The sequence below is a fragment of the Dermacentor variabilis genome, chromosome 11, assembly GCF_050947875.1.
Source record: "Dermacentor variabilis isolate Ectoservices chromosome 11, ASM5094787v1, whole genome shotgun sequence".
Lineage (NCBI taxonomy): Eukaryota > Metazoa > Arthropoda > Arachnida > Ixodida > Ixodidae > Dermacentor > Dermacentor variabilis.
Window position 1 is genome coordinate 59,759,098 of NC_134578.1, and position 20,285 is coordinate 59,779,382.

General features: G+C 54.1%; 1 protein-coding gene across 3 annotated transcripts in view; it reads left to right on the plus strand.

The window, feature by feature from the left end:
- LOC142564089 (chymotrypsin-1-like) overlaps window positions 1–20,285 on the plus strand; it is a 69,015-nt gene that overhangs the window by 7,119 nt on the left and 41,611 nt on the right. For all 3 annotated transcript variants that reach the window (XM_075674930.1, XM_075674928.1, XM_075674929.1), the window contains exon 3: window positions 19,169–19,242. In XM_075674930.1, the coding sequence (XP_075531045.1) occupies window positions 19,169–19,242 (74 nt within the window). The remainder of the gene's footprint in view (window positions 1–19,168; window positions 19,243–20,285) is intronic.

Here is a 20,285-nt window from a genome sequence, read left to right on the forward strand (position 1 = left end):
TGTTTAACGACAAATGTGATCAAGCAGAGAATGAATAATATTTCTGCGTCCGCTGCAGCGAGGTCATTAAAATAATGATTATGATTTGGGATTTTTTTAAGTGAAAATTACGCATAGTAAAGTTTCTGCAACTCCCGCGCCAATAGAACCAGGCTTACGAGTTCAGGAGGGTGACGTAAGCCTTTCAAATACCACCTACATAGCCTTTTCATTTCAGGTGTTCTTTGTGTCATGCTCAGTGGAGAATTCCTTCATTATGGGAACTCACATAAACATCATAAAGATAAAAAGACAAGCGGGCTAGCAATTGTTTCTTGTAAAGGTCACATTTCCACCCACTTAAAAAGGAGGTAAAGAAAATCCCAGGAGGATCAAACTTGGTTGACGTCTTTGCAAGCAATATATAACCTGTTGCGCATTACGATAAGAGACGCACTGCAGTCATATTCATGACCGCAATCGTCGCCTACCATGGTCGACCTTGTAGAGACAGCGGTACCGTTAATCAGCGTTAAAACGTGTTCAATCGTAAGACATATGACGTCCCTGACCCGGCACGAACGTGCCACAGCGCAACAGTACGAGGCGATGCGTGCCGCAAATTTCTTATCGTTGCCAACGAGGAGGCATTGTGAGAAATCAAGCATCGAAAATTTTGTTATCTATCTATTTAAGTCATTTCGAATGAAAACTTGTGCCATATAGTGCCCTCAGAGAGGGAAGTGCAAAAGAAAGTTATCACTTGAGAAAAAGAAAATGTGACACCACAACAGATCACACGCACAGCACCAGCACTGCAGATCAGAGTGCAGTTCCGTGGTTGAGATAAATTCTAGTAGAACCTTGTGAGCCTCACAACGAGTTAAAGCACGACCTTACGCAAACAATAAATCATTGAGTGCAGTTCGAGCAATATTAAGTTGGTGGAAGATCCTCCGCCGCACGCACCAACAACTGTAGAGCGTTGGGCATTTCAACAGCAGGTGCTCAAGCGTTTCACTGCAGTGTCCACAAGTCGTACACGAAGGACTCGGGGCGCGTTCTTGACGGTGAAGGCCATGTGCTACATCAACGCACCCAATGCGTAACTTTCCCAGTAGGGACCTATTGCAGTAGGTTGAAAGCGCGGACACCGATTGGTGCTGAGTAGGATCCCCTGGCGACCCGTTCATAAGGGTGCAAGCGTTGTAAGTTGCGGCATATAAGGCAGTCAAGTGTCATCAAACATGCATGAGATGTTATGGGTCAAGCCACCAGAGCATAAGCTGCCTCGTTTCCTCAAATACCGATCTACGGCAGTGCTCAATGCAACGTCAGTGCTCTTCCCTCATATACAATGGAAAATATTGAAAATTTAACGTAAAAGAAAGGAGTTGACGTTGGAGAAGTGGCTCAGAGCTCCGCAGGAGTCACTTAGGGTCCCAGTCTTTGAAAATTTAGAATGTGAGATAATAGACTTCAGCGCCATACTGAAGCTTAAAAGTCCGCAAGACGTCTTGGGCAAGCAGAGCGTTCGATTGTTCGGAACGCGGGAGCATTGTTTGAAGAGCTACTTGACGATTTTTCTCCAGATGAAACATCGCTCGATATGGAACATTGATCAATGACAAATCCATTGAATGCAGCAGCTGCCGCTGTCAGTGCTTTCACATTAGAATCAAGAACTTAGAACCTAGACGTAGAATGCGGCGGCTTTGTCTGTTTCATAGGCTCTACAACTGGCAGCTCGGCAACTCTATCATCCGTCCAGTTTACCGCGCGTAACACCGCGCAAGTAATTGGAAAGCCATTACTTACCCGCTTCACGACCACACTTCAGTCAACCTTAGTTATTTTTTGTGCGTATCTCGATGGGCTGGAATGACCTCCCACTTGACGGCGTGTACACTCGCTAGTCGCACTCACTTCAAACGCATCGTTGAAGATTGTGCTCCAGCTCAAACCTACCCCTCACGTAATACCTCTTTGATGCGGTATTTGAGGTGCTCAATAAATAAATAAATAAATAAATAAATAAATAAATAAATAAATAAATAAATGGTGACCAAGAAGGTCGGCAGGCTAGAAAAGGCCCATTGCCATCGCGTGGCTCATACCCAGTTCGTTCACTGACTGCGCCGTACCTGCCGCTGCTGCCTTGGTCGCTCCTTATCTACGATCCGAATAAGCCCCCTTTACAATTGGCGGAGCTGCTGGGTACAACAGGAGTTCTGGAACTTCGCAACCGGACACTGCAGCCTGTCTTCATTAGGATGGAAGAAGGACCACCGCAACCACAACCCGCTGCGCTGGTGACTACCGTGGCGTGCCCCGGCCCGTGGCGTCAACGCGACCCACTCTTCTTCAACGGTACCGAAGACCATGACGTAGAAGACTGGCTCGCTGACTACGACCGGGTGAGCATCTACAACCACTGGGACGACACCAAAAAAAACTGAATTACGTGTCATTTTATTTGAGCAGTGTCGCCAGCGTGTGGCACCGCAACCGTGAACGTGATCTCACGACATGGACGGCCTTCAAAACTAACGTGACGGGGTTACTCGGGCGCCCCGCCGTTCGCAAGCTTCGCGCCTAGGAACGTTTGCGTGGTCGTGCGCAACAGTGTGGGGAGACATTTACCAGTTACATAGAAGACGTTGTTGACCTCTGTAACTGCGTTGACGTCACAATGGCTGATTCGGAGAAGTTCCGCCATATCTTAAAATGCATTGAAGATGACGCTTTCCAGATGCTGTTGGCGAAAAACCCGGCGACAGTCTCTGAACACGTCAGTCTCTGTCAGTCAAAACTTCGACGTACTCCGCAAACAACGCGTAGCCACTCGCCAATCTACTCCTCAGGCGACTTCAATGTCGAGCTTGGCTGTTGCTCCGGATAACACGCCGCTGCTGCTACAGATCAAGGAGTTCGTCCGTGAAGAGGTGGCTCATCAGCTTTCTTTGATTGCATTTGCACACAGCCAGTTGAGTTCTCCGTTGGCGCCCGCTCTCCAGTCTGCCATCAAGGAGCAGGTAGCCGACCACATTTCGCCTTCTCTCCAGCAGGCTCCGATTGCCGCTTCCCTGACGAACGCCGAAGTCTATGAGGCCTGCACCAAAGACCTACTGTCCGCTTCGCCCGCCTTTGCGCCCGCCCGTATCCGCTCCAGTCCGTCCACTGGTGCAGTATGCACAACCTCAACAGCATTGGAGCACGGAACACAATCGTCCGATTTGTTTTTATTGCGGTCATGCTGGACACGTAGCACGTCACTGTCGCCTCCTTACCTCGAACATCCCCAACAATGTGCGTCCATAAGCGCTACGTTACCAACAACGCCACAACTATTCGGAAACCTTTGAATCTCCTCTTGGCGTCGAGACTGCTTTCTCCGCCGCTCGCCGTTCACTTTCTCGTCGCCGCCGCTCCCTTTCCCCCATGCACCGTCGGCGGAGCCCCGTGCCCCAGGGAAACTACAAATCGCAGTTCAGGAGGCGAGAACTGCGGTGTCTGCGAAATGTATAAGGCCTCACACTTCCCCGAAAAACGTTTTTCAAGTCGCAATAGAAGGAGCATTGACGCTAGCACTTGTCGACACCGGCGCTGCACTTTCAGCGATAGATGTCGGTATTTGCCCGAAGATAGGAAAAGTGAGGACGTCGCTTTCTGGACTGTCCCTTCGGACTTCCAACGCGCAGCATGTTGAGCCATACGGCGCCTGCACCGCTCGTGTCGTCCTTCCGGAGGTCCTCTATATCATAGAATTCATCGTGTTGCCATCATGTTCACATGACGTTATTTTAGGTTGACACTTTCTATCCACACATCATGCGATCATTGACTGCGCCCTTACCGAAATCGAGCTGCTTCAGTTTTCGGGCAATATTATCACTGACCACAGGGACCCTTGTCGCAAAATCGCCGTCTCTGAAGATACCATTATAGCTGCTTGGTCTTCCGCTCTTGTCAGTATCTCTTGTGAATCTGTAGATGATGGCGCAGTCCTCTTCGCTCCGTCTGAACTCTTAGTTCGCCGCCATTCACTACTACTGCCGTTCACCGTCCTCGAGTTCAAAACTGGCGCCACTCTCATGTGCGTGTCAAACCCATCGGTCGAACCAATTAGTTTACCCCGCCGTGAAAGCCTTGGCAGAGCAGAGCCCCTGGCCCCATCTTCAATATTCGACACGGCGGACGACTCCACTTGCCGCTACCGAGGCGTCGCCTCCTCAGTCACTGCCACGTTCTTTTACGCCAGCTATTGCCAGTGACCTTACGACGACGCAGCGCGATGAACTTCTTCACTTGCTTGAAGGCTTCCCTTCTTCTTTTGACTGCTAAGCAACATCACTCGGCCGCACAATGACTGTATCGCACACTATCGACACTGGGAGCCATGTACCCATTCGGCAGCGTCCCTACCGAGTATCGGCGACCGAAAGACGTATTATCAATGACCAGGTGAACGATATGCTGAAACGCCGTGTTATTCAACCTTCTAGTAGCCCCTGGGCATCACCAGTCGTCAAAAAAAAAAAAAGACGGCACCATACGATTTTGCGTTGATTATCGAAGGCTTAACAAGATTACCCGGAAGGATGTATACCCATTGCCACGTATCGACGACGCCCTTGACTGTTTGCAAGGAGGGGAGGTTTTTTCCTCCTTAGATCTTCGCCCTGGCTACTGGCAGGTGCCCATGCCTGACGCTGACTGTTCTAAAACCGCGTTTGTAACACCAGACGGCTTGTATGAATTCACTGTAACGCCGTTCGGTTTGTGCAACGCGCCCGCCACCTTTGAACGCATGATGGATGGCATCCTACACGGCCCTGAAGTGGCATAATTGTCTGTGCTACCTCGACGACGTTGTCGTCTTTTCCCCTGATTTCCCGACCCATCTTCGCCGTTTACATAAAATTCTGACCTGTCTCCGGAATGCTGGTCTCCAGCTTAACTTAAAGAAGTGCCTATTTGCAGCTCGAAAACTGACTATATTAGGCCATGTTGTATCCAAAGACGGCATTCTTCCTGATCCTGCTAAACTTCGCGCCGTATCCGAATTCCCGAAGCCGACTAACTTAAAAGCACTATGCAGCTTCATTGGCCTACGCTCCTACATGCGACGTTTCGTTTGCAATTTCGCTACTGTGATCGCACCACTATACGAACACCTACAAGGCGACAATATACTTTCTGCTTGGTCGAAAGCCTCCGATGATGCCTTTACGACTCTTCGCCGCCTACTCACGTCTCCGCCGATCTTGCCCCATTTTGATCCAAGCGCACCTACAGAAATTCACAATGACGCCAGTGGTGTCGGCCTTGGTTCCGTGCTCGCACAACGTAAGAACACTAATGCCGAATGGGTGGTCGCTTATGCCAGTCGTGCCCTCACAGAACCTGAGGCTAATTACTCAGTAACAGAAAAAGGGTGCCTGGCTATCGTATGGGCTATTCAAAAATTTCACCCATATCTCTACGGTCGACCCTTTGACGTGGTGACGGACCATCACACTCTTTTCTGGTTGTCTAACCTCAAAGACCCATCGGACCGCCTCGCTCGCTGGGCCCTCCGAATCCACGAATATGATATCCCTGTCGTCTATCGCTCTGGACGCAGACACGCTGACGCCGATGCCCTCTCGCGTTTCCCAGTTACTTCAGACAGCTGTACTTCTACCTACACACATGAGATCTCACCATTTGATATCCTTGACATGGCGTCGCTGCAACGAAAATACTCATGGACCGTCAGGATATTACACTTTTTGTCAAATCCTCCGGAAGCTAGAGCAGCTCGAGCGTTACGCCGACAGGCGCAGCATTCCACCATCCGCGACGGACTTTTATGGCGCCGAAACTACCACGACGACGGCCGCACATGGCTCTTAGTAGTGTCCCGCCACCTTCGACAACATTTATGCTCCGCTTTTCACTCTGACCCGCAGTGTGGTCACGGCGGAGTGTCGAAAACCTACACACGGCTTCGCCTACACTATTATTGGCGAGGGATGTACAACTTCGTCCACAAATACGTACGCTCCTGCATCGCCTGCCAACGCCGCAGATGTGTCCCGCATTTCTCCCCCGCACCTCTCCAGCCCCTTCCCTGCCCAGCTCAGCCATTCGACCGTGTCGGCATTGATTTATGTGGGCCTTTTCCATCTACTGACGCTGGCAACTGATGGATTGTTGTCGCCGTAGATCATTTGACACGATATGCTGAAACCGCCGCTTTCCCTGCCGCATCAGCAAAATGCGTCACCTCATTCATTCTGAACAACTTCGTTCTCCGCCATGACGCACCTCATGAATTGCTGAGCGATCGGGGTCGCGGATTCCTCTCAGAAGTCCTGCAGCCACTCCTATCGGAACGCCAAATTATTCCCGGCACTACTACTGCTTATCATCCACAAGCCAATGACTTAACAGAACGATTCAACAGAACTGTTGGTGACATGCTACCAATGTATGTTGCGTCCGACCACTCCAACTGGGATCTTGTGCTTCCATTCGTCACATACGCCTATAACACTGCCTCTCGAGCTACTACCGGATTCTCATCATTCTTTCTCCTTTACGGCTACCATGTGTGTATGTGAAGTGATTTTAGAGACAGTGGAAGAGATGAGTGCAATGCCGTAACTGACTCTCACAGGAGGACACCTCAACAGCACTGCACGGGGAAAGGGGTGTGGGGAGAAAAATATATGGGAAAGGAGGATGCGGCAAAAAGAAAAAAAATGACATAAGCGAATGCGGGGCTCGGAGCCGCGCTCTTAGTTGTGTCGAACTGCAAAAGTCAAGTAGTGCCGCAAGCGCATTCTTGACGATAGACGAGTGGGCAACAGGAAAAAGCAGCGCGTTGGTCGTGTCGCAAGGCAGTCCCAAACGCCGATACGAAGAACACAAGTCCGTGCTCTCCACACTGAAAGCAGGACAGTGAAGTAGGAGGTGCCCGAGCGTCCAGACATCGGTACAGTTGCTGCACACTGGGCTGCCCTCTCCCTGCAGCCTAGGAGGAACGGAGGAAAAAGGAACGAACGGTCTTCGCGGGAGAGTCCGGTACGGGGAGGAGGCGAGGGGGCGTACCTGCCGCAACGCGCGGGTCCGGGTGCTGCGCTCGGGGCGTGCGCAGGATTGTCGTCTTGGCCACGTCGAAAAGGATGACGGAGGTGGCGATGGGGAAGCGATCGGAGTGAGCGTCCATAGCGACGGCGTCGGCCGCCTCGTTTCCCGGTAAGCCGATGTGTGCCGGGACCCACTGCAAGGCCAAATCGCAGCCCCCCCGACGCGATGGCGGAGTTTTGAACCGACCCGCTGCACAAGCGGAAGACCGACATAGTCATTCGCAAACATGCACAGTGCCGCACGCGAGTCAGATAAGATCGCAGCGGAAACGACACCGGTCTGCTGTAGAAGTAGGTCAGCCGCAAGGTCGATCGCAGCGAGCTCGGCCACCGTCGAAGACGAAGCAAACCGAAGGTGGCACTGTCGCGTAGCGGAAATGTCCGGCACCGTGCACGCAGCAGAACCGGAGCCATCACTCGGCACAGAGCCGTCGGTGTAAATGAGCAGCCGGTGCACTAGGCGCTCGGAGAAAACTGCAGCCGCCTCCTGCTGCATGGCACATACGGCTGTTCGGCGCTTTGACTTGACACCCGGCACAGTGGTGGTGACGTCGAGTAGCGCGGCGTCGTGCGGCGAGAGCGGCAGAGGGAGAAGTTGCGGCAGCGATGCAATGAATACGCTGAAGTCGGTGGCACGCTGGCCCATGCCCGAGCCCTCGAGGGTGTGGAGGCGGCACACGAGGCGCTGGCCCTGTGGCGAACGCTGGAGGCGCTCGATGTGTTGCAGCGCTTGCTTCCGCGCACGTAGTGAGGGCGGCCAGTCTCCCGCATCGGCGAGAGTTGCTTCCATTTGCGAACTGCGAGGAAGCCCGTAGAGTTGGCGGATTACGGTGCGGTGCTCCATGTCGATGGCGTTCCAGTTGGTGGCTCTGGCGTTCGTGAGGGGAAGCACATAGAGTGCTGGCGTTGTTGCGGCCGAGTTGTAAACTCGAAGCGCCAGTTGCGGTGTACAACCACGACCACGGGCGAGCAGAGAGCGTGCGGCGCCGGCCACCTTCCTAGAATCCTTGCAGAGCTGGGAGGCGGCGGCGCTAAAGTTGACCCGGCAGTCGATGTCAAGTCAGAGATAGCGCACTTTTCTCTGCCAGGAAGTGACTGCGAGCCAGGACGCGTCGCGTCGAAGCCCCGCAATTTGTTCAAATTAAGTGTTATTTTTGCGAAACCAGTGCCATTGCACCGCGGCATCACGTTTATGAAGATATAGGCTTCACTTCAAGACCATTTTCGACCCTGTGAGTTTATTTTGTGCACTACCGCGAGGACTTTTATGCCCGAAGCGGGCGCTACGTCGGCTAACCCTAACGCCGTACCCGCCGACGATTTCTTCGCTTGGACGGACGCCGGGGCTCCCACCGGCACAAAGACATCTACCCAAGTCTTGCCAACGGCACTACAATGAATTACGAAGTGATCGGCCGAGAAATCGACCCCTCGGAGGTTTCCGTCAGGAACGGGTGGTGCGACATCGCCCCACGCAGAGCGACCAAGCCTAAGTCTAACCTCAACATGGCTGCCAACGTGGCAGCCTCCGGCGCCAGAGCGAAAGCAACCAAGCCCATGTCGGCCCGTAAAGAAGTCATCAAGGCAAGTAGAATGCCCTTACTCCCGCAAAACGAGACCAAAGTAGTAATTCGCATCCGCGGCGGACTGAACATCGCCAAAACCGGACACGTGGGAATTGTGCAGGCCATTCAAGAAGCAGCCGGACTCGAACCGATGCAGTGCGACGGGGACACGATTTGCCCCAACCTCAAACAGAACATCATGGTCGTGAGTTCCCCGCTACCCGAAAACGTCAACGGTTTGAAAATTCAGAGCGTCACCATCGCCGGGCAGACGTACGAGGCCTTCTCCTACCAGACTGCACCGGACGACACGTGCAAGGGAGTCATTCGCAACATTCCGCTCCACCACACGCAAGAAACGATAACCAGGTCCATCGTCAACCCGAGAAACCCACTCGCACTGGCGGCGAAGCGCATTAAGGAAACCGGGACGGTGATCGTAGTCTTCGAAGGGCACAAAGTTCCCAACCACGTGATGTACGGATGTGCATGGGTAGAGTGCTCGCTCTACAGGAAGCAGATCGCCATACGTCAGGCTTGCGGCAAACTAGGGCACCGAGCAGACGTATGCCCCACACCGGAGAAGCAGACTTGCAGGGATTGCGGCATTCCAGACCCCGGAGAAGATCACGCTTGTGAAGAAGTCTCTTGCGCGCTTTGCGGCGAGAAACACCCCACGGCCAGCAAGGAATGCAAGAGCAGATACCAGGTCCCGTACGTGGTACGCAAACGAAGAATCCAGAACAAGCAGGCAGCCATTGCGTCCAAGAAACTTCGAGAAAAAGCGACGAGTCTCTTAAGGCAGAACGGCGCGGGTGCGGCGCAGCATCCAGACGGACAGCGCGAGCCCAGAGGGCGCTCCAGATCCAGAGGGAGCTCGGGATCCCGATCGGCCAGCAGAGGTCGCAGGAGCCGCTCCCGCACACCCGGGAGCCGGGGCCGCTCCACCTCGGGCGTGCGCTTCGCACCCGCGGCCGGAGCTAACAGCTGGGCCCAGCGAGTCAAGGCGACAACGGGATGCCAGGCCTCGGCAACGGCAGGGACGCTGCCCACTAACTCCGGGCCACTGAGGGACCAATCTCAGGTGAGCTTGCAAGCGCGGCCAGAGAATACTGTACACAAAGACATCTTAGAGAGAATCAAAGCACTCGAGCACGAAAACGCTCAACTCAGACGCACAATGACAGAACTGGCTAACGAGAATAGATTGCTTAAAACGCAAATTAGCTCACCAACTGCACATACACAGGACATGCACATGGACACTTCACCCAGTCCGAATCCCTCCAGCGTAGCGGAATCAGAAACGACTAGTCAAAGCCCACCCGCGGGCATACCAGTTACCAAGAAACGCAAGGCCAAGACCACGGAATGCGACACGCCTGCCAAGGACATAGACGGTAAATTGGACAAGATCCTTAGTACCCTAGGTCAACTACAATTCGATGTCGAGTCACTAAAGAAGGGGCACGACAGACTAGTAGAGGCGGTCGATGGCCTAACGAGCAGGGTAGAAGTGATGGAGAAGGGCTTCGGTGCCAGGATCGAGGGCCTCGAGAGGACCGTCTTCACTCACTCCACGGCACCGGTCAACTCCCCTGCCTCCCCCATGGTCAGAAGGAACACTGCAACAAGCGATATCGTCACAACCAAAATGGCGGTAAAGTCCGCAACCATAGTAGAAAGCAAAAATGGAGAAGGCAAATAAGCGAGAACCAGCCGAAAGGCACCAAGCGCAAACGAACAATCAAGGCAAGCTTATAATCTGGCAATGGAATTGTCGCGGGTTCCGAAACAAGAAATCGGTCTTGCAACAGCACATCAGACACACTACAGACAAGCCGGACATCATACTCATTCAAGAGACCAACACCGACACACCCACACTTCCGGGATATGAAACAATTGCCGTTCCACCAACAAAAGCCTGCAGCGGCGTAGCGACGTTTGTCAGTAACAGGCTCGCGTGGGCCGAAATTGACAGAAGTAATCCGGACAGCAAATGCGAGCACTTGTTCATCGAAGTCTTTCCCAAAGGCAAGAAGGCTAAGAGCATACTAGCACTTAACACGCACAGCAGCCCGAACCACAGAACGCAAAGTTTCAGAAGACTGTTGAAGAAGGCCAGGGACAAATCCGGGGACAACCCACTGATTATTGCCGGAGATTTCAACGCCCCAAACGTAGAATGGGGCTACGGCATCACCAGCGCCAAAGGCAGAAATCTGGCCAGCGATGCGGAAGAGATGGGCCTCAACCTTATCACGTCCGCGCTCTACCCTACCAGGATGGGCAACTCGGTCTCGAGGGACACCACCCCAGACCTCACGTTCGTTCTCAACACCGAGGGGGCCACCTGGCATAATACCGGCGAAGACCTCGGCAGCGACCATTACATTGTGGAAACGTCAATAGCAAGGAAATAGAAACAGATGCCCAGACAATCGGGATGGACGCTAAGCTCGCTCACATGCTGGAAGCGAAAAGATCCGTACTGCAGAGATGGCGTACCCAGCGACTCAATAGAAGACTTAGGAAAAAGATTGCACTACTGAACAAGGACATTGAGCACCACTGTGTAGTTCTCTCCAACCAACAATGGGACGAAGTATGTGCAAGGGCCGATGGCAGCGTGACATATGGAAAAACTTGGAACCTACTCAAACACCTTCTTAACAAAGGTCAAACCAGGAGCTCCCAGACCAAGGCGGCTGACAAGATAGCGAAACGTGAACTCAAAAACTCCAACGAGCAGGAATTTATGGCAAGACTTGCCGAAAGATACATGCCACTCTCGAGCAGCGAGGAAAACGAGGCCGAGGCATCCGGTTCCCCGTACACGGGAGCGGACAACCCCGACCTCGATGAACCCTTCACCCTGGAAGAAATCAGGACCGTCCTTCAAAACTTGAATGGCACATCGGCCCCAGGTCCGGACGGTATTAGTAACAAGGCCCTTCGTAACTTGGACGAAGACTCCGTCCAGTTCCTAACGGATCAAATCAATCAGGTCTGGGCTTCCGGCAGGGTCCCACCGGAATGGAAGAACGCCACCACGGTTCTCATTCCAAAGCCCAACAAGCCCTCGGGCGTCGAGAATCTCAGACCCATATCACTGACGTCGTGCGTGGGTAAGGCGGCGGAACACGCCATTCAAAACAGAATCTCCAGATTCCTCGAAACCAAGAGGCTGTTACCACACACCCTCATCGGATTTAGACCCGGTCTATCAACTCAAGACACCATGATTTTAATCAAGCACCAAATCATTGATGACCCCATTAGAAACGCCAAGGCCATTCTTGGGTTGGATCTAGAGAAAGCGTTCGATAACCTCTCTCACCAATACATTGTGGACACCATTTCCGAACTCAACCTCGGAGCTAGGTTCCACTCGTACGTCAAGTCATTCTTGGATAACAGGACGGCTACGCTCCGATTTGCCGACCTCTCCACGGAGACACTGTCGCTGGGGAGCAGGGGCACCCCCCAAGGCTCGGTCATCTCTCCTATGCTTTTCAACCTTGCCATGGCGGGACTTGCTGAGAAACTAGGGCAGATCCACGGGCTCGAGCATACCATATACGCAGATGACATCACCATGTGGGTGTCCAAAGGAACCCCGGGCATGGTGCAGGACATTTTGCAAGAAGCAGTGAACGCCATAGAAGAATTTCTCATTCCCACAGGACTCAGATGCTCGCCTACCAAGTCTGAGCTGCTCGTACGCAGACCCACGCAGAAAGGCCGCAGGCCATACTCGTCAGACTTCGACTATAATCAAGAAATTATCGTATGAACCACTTCGGGGCACGCCATACCGTGCGTCGACAAAATCAGAGTCCTGGGTATGATCGCAGAGACTAAAGACGTCAATGCCTCTACGGTTCAGAAGCTCATCACCAAAACCAACAACGCTATTGGACTCATCAGAAGAATTGCCAATAGACACAGGGGCCTCAAGGAACATAACCTCATCAAACTCATACACGCGTTCGTCACCTGTCACTTCGCATACGTTGCGGCAATGCTCAATTGGACACGATCCGAAAGAGACAGACTGAATGCCCAAATCAGAAAGGTCACCAAGCAAGCCCTCGGCATTCCAACCAGCACCAGCAACGAGAAGCTGGGGCACCTGGGCATGCACAACACCCTGGAAGAAATTGCCGAAGCCCAGCAGCGCGCCCAGCTTGCTAGGCTTTCGACGACGCCTCCGGGGCGCACGATCCTAGAGAAGCTAGGCTTTGCACAAGGACACATAGAAAAAGACTTTGCGGACCTCCCACGGGACATACGCGCCAGGATCACAGTCCGCCCTATACCCAGAAACGTACACCCCGAAAACAACAGGGGCAGACGACAAGCGAGAGGACAATTCCTTCTTAACCAAGCCTTGGCGAACCGTGAACGCTCAGCTTTTGTGGACGCGGCGGCATACACGGGAAACAAAGCTTTCGCAGTGGCGGTTGTGGACGGCCGCGGATCCACAAGATATGCAGCCACGGTAATTGCAAGGAAGCCTGAACAGGCCGAACAGGTTGCGATCGCTGTTGCGCTCACCGACGACAATCTTTCCCATATCTACAGCGACTCCATAGCCGCTATCAGAGCTTTCCAGAAGGGCACGGTCTGCGCACAGGCTCTCAAAATTGTTTCAAAGAAAGAGATTAAGAAACACTTCATATACTGGTTCCCGGCACACTTAGGACCAAAGCTCGGCGACGTCCCCAACCTTAACGAGGCGGCACACGAGGCTGCGCGCGCGCTTACAGACCGCGCGGCTTCACCCGACCACTCGGAGAATAAGGACGCGCCCACTACATACAACGAAGTCACTAAACACTACTACCTACAACGCAGACAATATAGCACGCCACACCGCACGCTCACTCGAGCTCAAGCAGTTACACTCAGAATGCTACAAACAGACACATACCCCACTCAAAACAGATTACACCATTGTATGCCTGAGCTCTACGACAAGTCTTATTGCACCAATTGCAATACATCCCTTAACGTTTATCATTTACTCTGGCCGTGCTCGCAAGCTCACGTAAACTACGAACAGGACAAGCGCAAGTTTGAAGAGGCAATCCGGAGCGAAGAACTCGCTCCCCAACTCTGGGCCGTCCAGCAGGTCCACGACGCCGCCAGGAAACTCAACCTCCCGGTTCCGTCGTGGGAGACGCCCACTCCATGAGAGCCCGAAGCTCTCGTGGCCTGCAGGACCTGAATAAAGTTGATTTCCTTCCTTCCTTTCTCTGCCACGGGAGGGGGCTTCTGCGCAGCGTGAGACAAGGCATTTCGAAGCGCGCACGAGCACGGGGGTGTACTAACAACGCCTCAGTTGTTGACGCCGAGAGCTGGAGTCCTATGCTGGCGAGATAGTCATCGACGGCGTTGGTCGCCGGCTGCAGGCATTCTCGCACTTGGAAGCCGAGGTCCGCGGGCCCGCACGCGAAGAGTGCAGTGTCATCGGCGTAGATCGCCACGCGTACTTCGTGGGCTGTCATCTTCGGGATGTAGTCAGGTAGTCTTGCCAGTGCCAAGTTAAAAAAAAATGGGCTGATCACACTGCACTGGGGAACCCCGGAGGTCACGCTGCGAGGGGCACTGAGCGTGTCGCCAACTCGCACTCTGAGCGTACGGTCACTGAGGAAGGCCGCGATGTAGTCAAAGAGGCAGCCGGTGACACGTAGCTGAAGAAGGGCTTGAATGATGGTGGTGTGAGGGAGACTATCAAATGCGCGTTGCACATCGAGCAGCACGAGATATCCGGATTCTTGGCGACTTGCTGCGTGCTCGAGCGTAGCCACGACGTCCGCGAGCGAGTCAGCTGCTGAGCGCAGTCGCCGGAAACCACTCTGTTCAGGGGCGAAAGCGTCGAGAGCGGAGGCAATCCACTCAAGGCGGCGCAATGCCATGGCCTCCAGAGTTTGCCCGCTACCGAAGTAAGCGACACTGGGCGATAGGAGCTGACGCTCGTGGCAGATTCGCCGCGCTTGAGAATAGGGACGACGATCGCCTCTTTCCAGTCAGCAGGAGTAATGCCACTGCGCCAGACGCCGTTGAAGGCCTGCAGTAGGGAAAGGAGCTGCGCTGCATCGACGTTCCTTAGGACCTGATCTGTTAGTCCGTCGGCACCAGGCGCTGAGCGTCGTTTACGCGTGTTCAAAACAATGCGCAACTCACTGAGTGTAAACTCGGCCGAGCAAAGCACCTCAACGTGCTCCAAGATAGCACTCGTAGGGAAGTAGCGCAGGGGAGCGAGGAGTTCAGCCTTGTTGTGCGGCGGTAGTTCGCAGGTTGCACTGACGGGGCGCACAGACGGTGGCGGTGGAGTAAGGCATCGGCGAAGAGTTAGGCCAGTTGCTCTGTGCTCAAGCGCGTAGCCACCGAGATGCACAGTGCAGGATGGCGAGAGATCATGGGACGGAGGAGGGAAGCGAGAAAGCGCCGAGGGCGCGCCTTGTCGCGTGTTTCCTCCAACGACACGCAGACTTTGCCAGCTCTGGTTGCGACGCTGCCTGGCGTGACGACGGCACGCAGCGTCTAGGCGGTGATATAAAGTCCAATGCTCCACCTAGTCGCTCTCGTTGGCATGGCGTTCGGCGCGACGACGGACAGCGCGCAGATTGACAAGCTTGATATCGGGGACCGGCGTTGCAGCAGGCACCGTGCACAATTTTGTAGCGGCATCCAAACACCTCGTAAGATGCGTAAGAAAGTTGGTATTAGCCGGAGGGTGTATGGCACAGAGCGACCGAAACTGGGGCCAGTCCGTGACGCGGTACGTACGTGTCCTCGTGCGGTTCAGGCCGAGCGGGTCGAGGTACATCGGATAGTGATCCGACCCCTGCGTGTCAGGGTTGCGAACCCACTCGTAGTGGCGTGGCTGACTCACGAGCGACAAGTCTATCGCACTCCCGTGTACCCTCCGACGCACAAAAGGGGGACTTCCGGTATTGATGATTAGCAGGCCCGAAACATAGATGGAATCGAGCAGTTCCCTGCCGTTCGGCTCACTGTGGGCGATGCCCCACGCCGTTTGGTGGGAGTTGAAATCTCCGCACACGACACAGTCACCACCGATGCGCGCGGTGAGGCTCTCGATGAAGGTCGTATCCCACCATGGTACTAGCTGCACGTACACGCTGGCGACACAAGTGTTGACCCCCCAACACGCACAGTCACAGCCACACACTCTACGGAGGTGGGAACGATGTCGGCCACACGAACGACGGCTTGGGCAAGATGGGCACGGACGTGAATAGACGCGCGGGAACGACCGGGTGGATAGAGCGGATCACAGCACGGCACGTTGGCGCTAGTCTGTAACTCGCAGGTGGTCGCACTGTGGTATCCCACGAATCCCGGAAAGTTGCACTCCCCGTCGCGCGTGTATGGCTCTTGCAACGCGAGCACGTCGTACTCGTGCAGGAGTAGGTGTCCAGACAGTTCGGCGTGTCGACGGCGCAGCGAGCGCACGTTCCATTGCACGATGCGCGGCCGACGTTTTGCTGTGCGACTACCCATGCTGATTGTGTCGCTGTTGACATGCCACTGCCTGCAGGCAGATGGCCCGGAGCGGATGGTCAGCTGGCAGCATGGTGCTGACTGCTTGCATGGTGAGCAGCAGATTTTCTACCTGCTGATCCATAGTAGTTTGGGCGGGTGGAGCCGCGGTATCCTGTGTCTGCTGGCGTTGAGAGGCACGAGGGGCTGGTACCGGATGCCTGGGTGCAGGGCTGGGGCCCTTCAGCACGCTCGCATAGGAGGGCTGCTGCGGCTGCTTCTCCTCCCGGACTGCTGCCCTGACAGCACGCCTCGACAATGCCGAGATGGAGGAAGCCCTGATGGTGGCTACCTCCCGTACTTCCTGCCATTTGGGGCGGGCGGGAGTGTCGGCCCAATGGGGCCCGCCGCAGTTCCTGCAACGGACTTTCTGGCAGGAGGTGCCCTTCGCGTGGCTCTTGCCGCAGGAGATGCAGTCGGTCGGCCATCTGCAGGACTCCAGCACGTGCCCGAAACGGTCGCACTGCCGACATTGTACTGGGCGTGGCCTGGCAGGCCTCACCCTGAACCCGAGCTTGAAAAGGCGCACGGGTTCAGGGCGGACCGGTCCCGCGAATCGGATGGTGATGGTGCTCTCCACCCTCGCTGCCGACAGCACAGGAATGCTCGACTCGATGGCTCCCAGCAGGTCTGTGTCCGCGGGTAACCCGACCACCCTTGCAGGAAGACGGTGCTCTAGCGACGCTCGGCTGGCAGTCGGGCAGTCACTGGGATTCCGTGCAGCTCAGTGACTGCCAGCAGCTCCTCCAGACACTCCCGGGTGGTAGTATCGGCGGCCACGATGTTGCGTTCATGGCTAACGCGAGCCACTGCAACACCGGGCCGCGAAGAGAGGGTTGCAGCGAGTGAGAGGTGCGGTGCTCCTCGGAAGGCTCCACCGGGCGCCGAGGGACGGAAGAGCACCGTACCGACGACAGCAGGGTCAACCGGGAGTGCAGCAGTGTCCAGGGCTCGTGCACGCCGCCGGTCCCTCTTTGACTGCACCAGCGTGCAGTCGTACGTGATAGACTCGCGGGCGGCTGGTGTCGCTCGCTGTACTGCGACTGTAGGCACGCTGGGGGTGACCAGGGTAGCGGATGGGCGCCGCAAGTCGTCCGTTGCCCCGGGAGACGAACGTGAAACATGGGCAGGCTCCTTCCTCTTCTTCTGCTTGTTCTTCCCCTTTGGCTTCGGCCGCGAAGCAGGCTGGCATGGTGGGTCCTTTAGAAACCGCTCTGCGGGGTGATCAGCGCCCTGATGTGAGAAAACAGTGGGTGTTGCGTCCGTCGGCTCCACCGCGTCGGCAGCGCTTTCATTTGTAGCTGATTCGCTAGCAGATGCTGCAGGGGACGCGCTGCCATCAGGAGCAGATGGCGCGTTGAGGATGGTGCCGGGCGTGCCCTTGCTCGGAGGGGGCGCGGAGGAGGCGGCTGTAAACTCGGCGGTATGTCGAGAAGTGGCGCTCGCCCTTTTTGGAGGCCCTCCGTCTTGGGCGGCAGGAGGAGAGGAGGTGGCGGCCGTTTCGGCCGAGTGTGGGGAAATGGCGCTGCCGTGGTCCGGTTGATGCACGTGGCAGCTGGCTGCCGTGTGATGCTCCGGGCTGGGGGAGAGCTCGACAGCTGCTTGCGTCGCCCGGTTGGCCCCTCGTCCTCGCTCTCCATCTCGCGGGCGCGTGTCTGGGAGCTGTACATATCCATGTCCTCGTCGTCGGAGGGGGGAGCAGGACCGAAGCATGGGGCTCCTGTACTGGGGGGCCGTCCTGGAGAGGCTTCAAAGCGGTAGTAGGCAGGGGGGATCCACAGGGAGATCGATGGTGGTGGCCCGTTGACTGAGCCGCTGGCCCAACATACGAGTGGCATGAAGTTCCAGGTCCTCCCTTGCCCGGAGTTCGTCGAGGGATGCAGGGCCGAGCGTCACAAGGCTCAAACTGGCATGGCGACGGTGGCGAACATGTGGCGGGCGCTCTCCGGGCGAAGCGAAAAGCATCTTGGCCCGAGACTTCAGAGCGACATATCCCATCTTCAGAGCCTATCATATCTTCCGCGAAACGACCCTCTGGTGTTGGATGCGTCGGCTTCGCCTCACAGTGCACGTGCAACGCCTATTGTTCGTGCGGCAGCGAGCGCTGTCGGACCCGTGTCACCATCTCCCGATCTGCGTCGTCGGGGGCTAGAGACTGTGCACATTGACCGGCTGAAGCCATTACGATCCGCTCACCTCTTCCTAGGTCGCCAGGATGGCTACTCTTCAATTCCGGGGGTGATTGTGACGAAGAAGATCGGCAGATTAAAAAAAGCCTCGTTGCCATCGCGTGGCTCATACCCAGTTCGCTATCTAGCTGCACCCTACCAGCCGTTGCTGCGTTGGTCGCTGCTTCTCTACGACCCGAATAAACCCCCTTTACAAAGTAAATAAATAAATAAATAAATAAATAAATAAATAAATAAATAAATAAATATTTGTTATGTTTGTAAGCGCAGTTTTTACCACTTCCCACCCATTTGCGGGTACTGGCTGCTATAGCTGCTACCTACTTGGTGCTGGCTGCTGTATTTCGCGACTGGCCCATCCTGGATATAGTGCAAACCGGCACTGGATTCATTGATTCGTAGGGTTTAACATTCCAAAACAGCTCTGGAGCTAAGGGACGCCGTTGTGCAGGGCTCCGAAGTAATTTTGGCAACCTGGGTTTGTTGAGCGTATTCTGAAATCTAAGTAAACAAAACGAATTACACGTGCGTTCTTGCATTTCACTTTATCTAATAGTAAAAAAATAATTAGGCAATTTTCATTACCTAGTGTATCATTTAGCATGTCTCGCGCGGCCTCGAACGTTCGCCACCATTAACATACCAGTTCATGAGAAGCCATACTTTTATCTTGAAAAAGCTACTATGCTTAGTCTTCGAATACGTTATATGAGTATTGCAGGTTGTGGCGAATTGGGGTCAAAAGGAAGAATATACCACGGCAAGCCAACCTCCAAGGAGGACATGCCATGGATAGTAAGTGAAACTTCTGTAGTTTATTATCGTACCTATTCGCGAGATTTATACCCAGCGAACGCATTTGCACAGAAGGTTAGGGCAGGAAAACATGCTTTGAGGCAAAAAAAATGAAATAGCAAAATAAGCTGGGAACGATGGTGCTCATCGGGTTTGCTTTTAATGCAAATGGCAAATACTGAAGAAAACAGTGTGCTACGGAATGGTGGCAATATAGCTGCCAAATAAGTTCTGCGGAATCCCGCAAGGTGGATGAAAGTTCAGGAAAGGAAAAAAATTGCTCTCCATCTGGCTGTAGCGCGAAGCTATATATACAAAAGAAACCTATACAAAGGAAACCTATAGAGATTTCCGAGAAAGAAAGCTTCACAGCTGAAGAAAAATTCGCCTTGGTCTGAGGTTCGAACCCGGGAGCAACACCTTCCCGGGCGGTCGCTCTACCATCTGAGTTATCCGGGAGGCTAGCAGACCGCAGAGAGACGGTAAATTAATTGAAACCTCGAAGCACTAGAGCACTGACCATGACACATCAGTTCCGTGGAGTCACGCAATAGAAAAGCTCATGAAAGGGGCGAGAATTGTCATCCACCTGACTGTAGCACGAAGTTACAAAGGAAACCAACACAGGTTGCTCAGTGAACTGCGAGCTTCGTCCTCCAGTCCGGTGGATGCCATTTTTTCCCCTTCGTAGCAACGTAGCTGTATGAAAATTGTGAAATTTACAAAAAAGCTCTATATAATCAAGTCATATCGTTATTCACATCACGTCTGGCTTAAATGAACCCCTTACAACGGCCCGCGTAACCACCTGACTAGCCGGGCATCATTAAGTTTTCATTCACACCTTTCACCTGACCTACCATGGCTTTCTACATACCATGAACCAAAATAGAGTAAAGAGAGAAGGAAAGATGGAAAACTCCCAATCTTAAGTGTCGCATAATGCCCTCTTTATACTCCTTGTGCATTAAATTGCACTTTTATTTCAATCCTGCTTCATAAATACTCCGAAGAAACCACGTTAAATATTTGCACCGGATATG